Source organism: Thunnus maccoyii, chromosome 13 (genome assembly GCF_910596095.1).
Source record: "Thunnus maccoyii chromosome 13, fThuMac1.1, whole genome shotgun sequence".
In the NCBI taxonomy this organism is placed as follows: Eukaryota; Metazoa; Chordata; class Actinopteri; order Scombriformes; family Scombridae; genus Thunnus; species Thunnus maccoyii.
The window spans coordinates 27,944,827-27,955,276 of NC_056545.1; the positions used below are offsets into that span (position 1 = coordinate 27,944,827).

General features: G+C 39.3%; 1 protein-coding gene across 1 annotated transcript; it reads right to left on the bottom strand.

Annotated features, from left to right (window-relative positions):
- Positions 1–703: 703 nt before the first annotated feature.
- LOC121910841 (collagenase 3-like) lies at positions 704–4,200 on the bottom strand. Its single transcript, XM_042432194.1, has 10 exons — positions 4,102–4,200; positions 3,738–3,985; positions 3,494–3,642; positions 2,787–2,915; positions 2,516–2,677; positions 2,275–2,404; positions 2,050–2,183; positions 1,790–1,949; positions 1,580–1,683; positions 704–813 (listed from the first exon to the last, which is right to left on the bottom strand). Exons 1-10 carry the CDS (start codon positions 4,198–4,200, stop codon positions 704–706), a joined length of 1,425 nt encoding a protein of 474 aa, XP_042288128.1.
- Between the last annotated feature and the right edge of the window lie 6,250 nt (positions 4,201–10,450).

The following is a 10,450-nucleotide window of genomic DNA, read 5'->3' on the forward strand; positions in this document are numbered from 1 at the left end:
CAAAAATATTTTTTATTTAAAACTATGTAATTTAACTGTGAATTTAGCATTTTTTCATGTCAAAACCTGCAATTAAATTGTACAAATTCCAAAACACTCATTATATGAGTATTCTTAAATAATCTATGATGGTTGCACTGATTTTGCGTTCACTGTGTTTATAGATAAATACATTCCTTTTATTTGTCAAGTCTTTTTTTAACCTTTCTTTAACTGTCAAATAAAAATTAATTGATTTATAGTTAAATATATTTAATGATGGAGCCTTTATTGTATAAATGAATTTCCTTATAGCAACTATATAATATAGTTAGATTACAGACATAAAGAACAGCAGCAATATTACCAGTGATAATATGTCAAAAACAAGTGGACTTGCTGTCTTGAAGAAACATCTTAAAGAAGAAGGTCCAAACAATAGAAGCCTTTCATATGGAACATTTCAGTATCTCATGGCTACAGGCTGAAAAAGTCTCATACACAACAATATGCTACAATGCAAATATAACAGAAAGGTAGACAGGTTTACATAGATAACAAACTTCATTAATTAACTCTTTGAATATTGTATGTTTACAGCAATACATTTTGAAAATATAATATTTAGAATAATACAAATATTGTACTACCTTAACACGGTTATTGTTTATTCATTGTCATTCTACATGAGCATCTACATAAACAACTTAACTAGTCAACTGGTCTAGAAGTTAGTGCAACGCAAGAAGTAGCTGTTCCTCAGCACACGGTACAACCTGCCGGTCCTCAGGTAGTACTCAAACATGTAGGGTCCACTGTAGATGTAAGTAAAACCTGGAGAACAGAAGCTTAGTGTTAGTGTTTCTGTGCTAGTTAAAGATAATTCAACATTTTGGACCAAGGGTTAGATGAGAAATTTATACCAATGTCCGCTAAATATGAAGCTGGAGCCAGAAGATCCTTAGCTTAGCTTAGAATAAAGACCGGTCAGCAGGGAAACAGCTAGCCTGGCTCTGTCAAATGGTACCAAAATCCACCTACAGGCATCTCTAGAACTCACTAATTATCATGTGATATCTTGTGGTTTTACAGAGGACTGTGCTGTTTCTTGGCAGGGTGCAGTGATTAACCGGTCTTGTCGTCACCAAGAGGTTGCCAGGCAACCAGTGGGGAGTATAGGAAGTCAGTGCACCTTGCTGAGAAAGGACTGCAAGAATAGCTGCTCATAACCACACTTGTAAAACCACAACTTTTTTTTACACTAGTATTTGTATGGATTAATCAAACATGTTATGACATGTCAATTAATGAGCTTTAGAGGTGTTGGTACAATGGGTGTGTTTTTGTTATTTTGGACAGAGCCAGACCAGCTGTCTCCTCCTGCTTCTAGTCTTTGTGTAAAGTTAATGATCCTCTGTCTGTAGCTTCATATTTAAGGAAGAGATATGGAAGTGGTTTCAATCTTCTCATCTACTCTCTGGAAGAAAGCCAATCAGCGTTTTTCCCAAAATGTTGAACTTTTCTTTTAAAGGCTGAAAAGACAAAACAGGATATTTTATCATATCTTATCAAACTCAGATCAGCCTTGAACATTACTCACCTCTGTACTGGAAAGCTGCCGTCACCTTGTTGGTCATGCCAGAGAAGGTCTGATCAACCCGTTTGGGGAATCCCCGGTCCATGGTCTGTCTGGCCTCATCATAACTACAAACACACAGACAAAAATTAGATATATTCAATGATGGTAAAGGCTGAAAAATAGCTCATACTGAAGTCAGTTCCCAGAAATGAATATCTACTTTGAACACACCTGAAGTAATATTTGCCTACAAAGAATAGAGTCTTGCCAGAATCCCTGTCATAGAGGACTGCATCGATTTTCTCCACAGATCTTGGCAGACCAAAACTGGTCAGTGTTTTAGGATAGCCACGTACAGAATCATAGCCAGCGAAAGCCCACACTTTACGCCCTGCAGGCATTAAAAGATGGAGAAAATACATTAAGTTGACTCAGGTAAATTTTGAAATGGTGTCAGATTGGTGCCTCTGGTAGATTAAGAGGACACATACCTTTAAACAGAAAGATTTTGTCTGACTTTCGGCTTTCATAAGCAGCATCAATGTTGACAGGGGCATTAGGCCAGAAGTTTGTGATGAGACTTTGCTGAGGTGTCCTGCTCTGAGGGTAGCTACGCCAGAAGAAGCTGAGAACACACAAGAACACAAATGAGTTCATAAACCCGCTCTTGTGTGAAGAGAAAACACTCACACACAGAATAGACTTGTCTGCGATACCTGTCTTTGAAGAAGAGCATCTCTCCTCGCAGAGTGGTGACAGCGTCCAATACCATGGTAGAATCACAGGCATCAGGGGTGGTGGGAGGCTGAGGTCCAGGCTGAACTGGATCCTTATCAGGGTTTGGACCTGGAGGTGAAATAAAATCAGAGTAATGTTATGTTCAGGAGTTCTTCAGAGATTTAGGCTGAGTGCTATTTGTGCAAACAGGCAGCTATGAATCAGTAAGTTAGTACTAACCATAGAGAGACTGGATGCCGTTGACATCATCCCGGGGGAGAACAAAGGTATCAGGGTTTCTGTATGAGTAGGTGGGGTACATGAGAGCACCAGGATCATCAGAGTGAGACAAGCCCAGGGAGTGGCCAAACTCATGGGCCGCTACCATGAACAGGACGAAACCTACAGTGGAATTACAAGTCAGTTACAGCACTTCATGCCAAAATACACACTGACGATGCAGTAATTGTTTAAAATATCACCACATGCAGAGAATAAATAACAAATTTACCCCTGTTTGAGCGGAAGGTGAAGTTCTCATCATCGTCAAAATGAGCATCTCCTCCGATGCCAGGGCTTGGGGCGAAGGCATGGGCAAGAGTGCCTTGAGGACCATCAAAGGGGTAATAATCACCATGTGCTGTTAAAAGAAGCATATTTATGTCAGGTTTGGCAAACTGTAAAAATCTACAAGTCAGAACTGGATTTATTGCTTAAGTGTCCGATCTGCTGCACACTTAGTCTAGTCTTACTCTAAGATGCTTTGTGATATATCACAGCCACAAGCCTGAGCTATGGTGAACACAGCATTTTCAGCATATTCTTAACCCTTAAAACAATGTAAAGGAAAAAACAGCATTCGTCTGCAAGCACTGGCAAGCCACCGGTGGAAAGATTGTTATCTTTTTGTGACGTTGAGAAATACACATAATGTAACAGCTGTGCAATTGGTCCATTGCCTGTGATTAAAGGATAAATGCCACTCAAATATGCACTACAGTACGCCCTATAGCAGAGGTGACAACAAACGCTCTAGGATATTTACTCCTGCTGCACTGGGCTTAAGTCTGGATAATAACTGAGATAAGCTTCAGTCATAAGGCTTTTTTTTTTACAGTGAAACCAAAAAAAATTAAGTTACTTTGTAATCACCAAAGTTATATGGTTTCACATTGATGAAAAATATAAAATAAAATAAAAAAGTTCTTTTGTACTTACATTGGCGGCCAAAGGAGATCATGATGTCAGCTATGCCGCTGTAGATTCTTGTGAATCTCAGAGGAGTGACTTTGGCCCAAACCTGCAGTGCTTTCTCCATGGAGTCATCTACCTCTGACACAGACATGTCAGGTGTGTAGTTCTCAATCCTGTAAGACAGAAAAATATAGAATATACTTCAATAATTAATCACATGCAATGCCTAAAGTTAGTCTCTCACACATTTTCTCTTTAGATCATTCACCTGTACGTAAGACTGTTTTTCTGCCACTTGAGGTTATTTCCAAAGGTGGAGAAACGGGCAATGTTGTCATCTGGAACGCCACAGCGGGGCTTCTTCATCATCGCTATGGTGTCAGCATCTAGCGTCCCGGTGATCTGGAGACCAAAGAATCGCTGCATCTCAGTCAGCTTCTTGGTTATGGGGCTGATCCCCCGTCTGATAGTTGGACCGCTCTCCTCAGTTAGGTTGAAGAATTTCTTCAGGTAGCTCTGTAAAAGAAGACAAGAATTAGATCACTGAAAATCTTCAGAAATAAAGGAACAATGAAAGTTTTGAAAATGCAAAACTTGATCTTTAAGGCAAAATAACAATACAAGCTACATACCTCTGCAAAACTTTCATCTTGCACAGTAACTTGTGAGACCGGCACACAGTAAACTGCTACTGCAAGGTTTAGGATGATGCACAGACTGAGAGACCTCATGTTTCCTCTTTGAATGCAACTTGCCACTCTGTGCTGGAGCCTGCTATTATATAGGCTTAGGAATGTAGGTGTTGGGGAATGGGCGTGTTGAGCAACAACCTTCTTGAGTCAGTGACTCAATAGGTATTCCATTTATGGATGATAGAAGTAGAAGATTGGCTTTGATTGCGTAGCCAAAAAAGTTCCCCAAAAGAAGACTATAATTATGATGACAATCATGTGACACACAGCACAGGAAATTTCCCTCGTTTAAGTACTGAGTGGATGACCTTTTCAAATAAGTGATCAATAATCATATCTGACAAATGAAACCTGAGTGCTTAAACTTACACAAAATTTCATTTTGAAAAAAAAAAGGTTGATTTCTATATCTGTTGCTTAAGGTTACATTCTGAGAGATATTCTGACATTTTACCCAGACTTTTAAGGCAGTCTGTCATGAACTCAAATATGTCACTCACAAACTGTCTTCTCCTACCCTCAGGCTGCTGTTGCTCCATATAAGGCAGCATTGTGCCCTATGAGCAAACACAGACACGCTGTGTCATGTCATGAACAATAGTCCTGTTACTGGACTGTTAGGTCATCCAGTATATCCATGACAAAATCATTCTGACTGAGTATGGAGTATTTGTAAATGCCACGGATCACTTGTCTGAGATTTATTTATGGCTGCTGTTGTGCATGAAGATGGTTAGATTTTTTTTGACTTGACTAGCTTTCCATCCTTATATATCTGTAATTATCTATGTAAGTATGCAATTATTTATCTATTCACATAACATTGGTACATTATTATTCATGGAAAACTACATTGCTGTTTCCTAACATTGGACACTGGGAGGAACAGTACTGTCTTTGTTGTGCAACTTGCGTCTCAGGTTAACTAACAAACAGCAGTAAACACAGACAGTAAGAATGACAGTGTTGCAATAAAAAGGCAACATCTGATTAATTAAATATTATTATTTGTAGTTCTATAAAATATACATGTGAGCATTTTTGCCTGTAAAATCTGACCAATTGAGCACAAAGTCTGGAATATTGAAGTCTTTTGAAAAATGTAATAAAAAAGTCATTTGTTTATCACACAATTTGTAAAATCAAATCAATAGAAAACACAAAAGTTGTAATTTAATACATGAAGAACAAAACTTACTGTTGTTTCCAGGACAATAAATAATATATTCTATTTTAGGGGACATTAAGTAAGTCAGTATTACAACACAGTTTTACATGCTGAAGTTAGCACTTTTCACTCCCGCATTATTCATCAGCCACCAGTTTATTATTATACATAGTGTGATTAATGCTCCCAAGCACACACACACACACACACACACACACACACACACACACACACACACACACACACACACACACACACACACACACACACACACACACACACACAGAATTCTTTGCCCCTCAGCTGCATTAAATATATCTGGGAGATGTTAAATTTTTGTCCATACATAGGACAAACTTTAATGCTAAATTTATATTTTACTGTATAGGATTGTGTTGTATTGTAGCTATTTTCTATTTATATTGGTACAGTGTTCCTGTTATGCATCATAAATCACAGAAATATCACACAAGCTCTAGATGAAACAGGGTTCTCCACACATCTTCCAGCAAAATATGGCTGAATCAGGTGCTTCTCAGTTCAAGGAGAGCAGACTTCCACAGAATAAAAGGGACTGGAGCACACTGATTAATTCACAGGCTTTCATTGTGCAAACAGACTAACGTTTCAACACTACTATGTCCTCATCAGAATCAGAGTGGACAAAGACACGAGGCAAACAACATATGTAATCAACCTAGAGTAGGTGTGTAGTTGTCATTTGATAATTGGTTGAACAGGGTTTCAAGTCTATTGGATAATGAATCCAAGGGTGGGAGTTGCCATAGTCAGAACATAAACCTCCCTTAAAGTCACAAATATAAAAATACAACAAATCCAAGTACAAATATCCATCAAATGTGACAAATTAGAGGAAACATGACAAATTTAGTTCATTAACTTCATTAATGTGAAAGGTCAGAAACAAAAAGAATAAAAACTTTTCTAAAAAAAAGGAATAAAGTACATAAAATACAGATACAAACATCCATCAAGTATGACAACTCAGAGGAAACACGACTAATCCAGTTCCTCATTTATGCCTGAGGGCTCCACCGTGTTCAGCGTGGGAATTCAATATTCTTCTCTGCGGGCAGTGAGTTGATGATGTCACTACGTCTAGGAGAGGGTGAAATTCCCCAGAAAATAGTCCATGTTTCGTATACGTATTGTGGTCTAATGTTCAGATATGCAAGTCTTTAAAGCTCTTTTTGTTTGTCCAGCATAAACCAGACCACAAGGACACTTCAGCATATAGACAACATGTGTGCTGCTGCAGTTAATGAAGTACTTTTTATCAGTATGTGGATGTGTAAAGTACTTGGTGTCCAATGAGTTAGAACATTGTGCACAGTGGCCACAGTGAAAAAAAGCCGGTAGTTTGATTAGGCAGCCAGGAGACAGTGTTTAGTAGTAGGTAGTTTTTTAGTGTCAGAATGAAGCAGTCTGTCCCTCAAATTGCGCGCCATGTTTAAACGTGATCAGGGGAGGCACAGAGCTGATATTATTTAGAGATGGGTCACTTTTGAGGACATTCCAATGTAAGGATAATATTTTTGACCCTGCCTGTCAGAGGAGAGTACTCAGTAGAGAAAGTCATCTGTGGGGAATTAGTGGTAGCTCTAGTTTTCTTAATTAACAGGGATTCCCTCTCTGTATGTAGGGCCTTCTGATAAGCTGAAGAGATGTATGATGTAGGGTAACCCCTATGTTGGAAACGCTCTTTCATTTCAACAGCTGTACACTGGAAATCTGTAACAGTACTGCAGTTTCTGCACAATCTAAAAAACCTGACCAATAGGAATATTGACATTGAGTTGTTTTGGATGGTTACTCTCAGCCTTTAGAAGTGTGTTTCTGCTGAGGGGTTTACGATAGACTGTAGTCTCAATAGTACTGTTGTTTGCCTTGTAAAGTGTTAGGTCTAGAAAGTGGACAAAAGTTTCATGCTGTTCCATAGTGAAAGAAAGATAGTTAGTAGTAGAATTTATATATTTCAGAAAATCAGACAGTTCTCCTCTATCACCTCTCCATATCACCACAATATCATCGATGTATCTTTTCCACAAAGCAATTTTGTACAAAATGTGTTTTGGAGTGGGATATGAATGTATCTCTCTTCCCATAGACCCATAACAAGACAGGCATAGGATGGGGCAAAAGCACTGCCCATAGCTGTGCCATGGGATTGCACTTAACAGGAATCTAAATATTTGGTTGAAAATTCATGGTGAGGATAATTTCCGACAGTGTCAGTAAGAATTCATTAGAAAAGCAGAATCCCATCTGGACGTTTGTTGAGGTAATGGGTATGTATGTCAACAGTGTCCCCAAAAAAAGAACAATTTCTGCCACAATTGGGTGGAGGGGAGGATTGTTAGTGGATTTATGTACTTTGGGCAATCCATAAAAGACATAGCATGAAGCTTACTCTTTTACAATGACTCTGTGCTATGGCATTGTCAAGATATCAAAATGCAATGGAGACATTAGAGACAGTGGTGAATTACAAAAGAGCTGCACAGATCAGAAAGCAGTTGCACCACAGGATAAGTTACAACATAGGTCTAAGTCACAAAGAAGTAGTTACACACATGCCCCTAGGGCAGGTATAAATCATAAAGTGTCACAGAACTTACTAATGGTAAAACAGGAGTTTTTCTGCCACACAGCATCATTTTTTGCATTAAATGCATGACATTTTACAACACAGTAATCCAGTAGAGACCCAATTTGTTGATTTGATATTTTAATATTGATTCAGCTTACTACAATGTACTATGATGCCAAATGGCTCATGCCAGCTTACACATAGCTGGTGCAACCTAGTGCAGTTCCAATTGAAATGACCAGCTGATGTCTCCCCAGCCAGCGTCTGCAGCAGCAGCCTGCTGCTCCGACAATGTCAGTGCAATTGACCACATATTGGCAATCTACATGGTTACTTTCTCACCTGAAAAAAATATTAAAATTTAATAAAGTGACATATTAGCAATCCTACAGTATAAATTTCAATAACATTCAGCCTGTCTTTGCTATTACCACAGCAGCACTACTTCTTCCTCTCATGTTGGACTGAGGCCAGACTGGACACTACAGTGACTCACTATCGCCCCTGTGGTACAAAGGGGTATTAAAAGACAGTACAGGCCAGACAGGGCTGGAGCTAGCTGGTTAGCATGCTAACTTCAGTAGATACCTCTGCAACACAATACGTATAGGTCTTTGACATAACCTCAAAACTGTTACTTCTTCACATTCTGTTGATAACTTTAGTTAATTTTGGGATGTTTTAAACTACATTCTGGCCAATTGTTACACATTGAACCTTTAAAAAAGCATCAACTTCTCTCATGAAATACAGTCAATAATTTTTTTCAACAAGTCATTCTGGTCTCAATCTCTAAATTCAGGCCCTCTAATAAGTGTGCTGGTGGTCATCTCTCTACTAAAGGAAGGACTCTCTGTCTGTATGTATGTCCTTAATGTATATCTTAAATCGTTCATCCAATTGACTTCACACTAGGTGGGTGTATGGCTGGGGACCCAAGGAAGTGCATTGTCAAATTTGATGCAATTTGGACATGCTATACATTTCATATAAATAACCTTTGAATAAACCAGTGATCAGTGAGGCGCTTTGCTCTGTGCAGGGGCAGGGCAGAGCTTCAGGGGACTGCTGACTGACTCCAGCTTGTCAGCGAGAGACCAGAGATGAGGCGTGACATGAGTCAGAGAAAAGTACTCCAAAAAGAGAAAAGTAGACAGCAAAAACAGAGCTTTTAATCACAAACAGAAAGTGTAGCATTAGCAGCACGTTTAGCACATCAGCAGCAACTGCAAGTGACTACACAGGAGGTGTTCAGGTACATTGTTGAGCATAGGTCACCCGCATTTTGGAAGTGCTCAGAGCCCAATAATTCAGTAGTGTTGCCAGATTAGATTGACAGTTTTCTGCACAATCCTGGTTAAAACCCACCTGATTCATTTAAAAAAATGCACATTACTAACTTTTCTGGAAACCTACATAAAGCCATAGGGCATATTACTTATTTTACTTGAAATGAGAAAATAACATTTATTTACTATTACATTACTTATTATTTATAACATCTGTGTATAACAGAATGTTAGTTTCCTTCGTTGTTGTTGGTGTATATACTCCTCACCTCAACTGTATTCATTTTTCTAGGCATTTAAGTATCAGCTGGAGGCCAAGCAATTGGCACATTTTTAACAGGCACTGCACTAGTTTTGGAAATAATTGCTCCATTATTAAGATTTGAAGACTTAGGGCATTTTCACACCTTTATTAGTTTGCTCTGGTCCAAATCAGTTGGTGAGTTGGTGAACTTGGTGCATTTTCCCCTTGGTTTGGTTTCTTTGTGAGCAAAAATGCAGCACTACAAGTCATATGAGAACATATACTATATGTTAATATATAACATATATTCACTTCACTCATTGGTCAGATGTGACTGGGTGGGGGCAAAAACATAAACACAGGTAGAAGGTCCTGAAGGAGGTCGCCAGGCCAAATACAACATACTACGTTGCACTAGTCCATGTCTGATTCATTCTCTGGCTAGCTGTTAGCAATTGTTAAATTCACTCATCCACATGCCACTATGCAAAGCTCACCTGGCTACAGGAGCCTTTTAGCTCACACTTGCAGAGTAGTCGGGTTGGATCATATTCCCACCACAAACAAATCACTCCAGAGTTTGTTTGGGACCAGACCGAGACCACTTCCTCTAAAGGGTCTCAGTGCAGTTAGCTTGGTCCACACCGGAGTGCGCCCAAATGAATCGCACCGATCGCTGAAGAAGTCTGGGCTCTGTTGTAAAAGGCGGCGTTGTGATGTCATCATCAACCCGAATGAGCGGGAGGATTTGAGCTCAGCGAGAGGGTTGAAGGAAGTAGAGTCTGCATAGAATTGGAAAGTTTGTCTTTATCATCGTTTCGTTTCCTTGAGAGCTTGTCGAAGGTGAGCAAACATCCGGTTGAAGATGTTAATCTCTTGGAAAAGAGCCGCGTCCCAGTGGGCCATTGCGTGGATGTGCGTGGAGCGTCTGGATCCCAGCTGATCGGAAGCGTGGCATCTGGAGGAGAAGGGTTCCA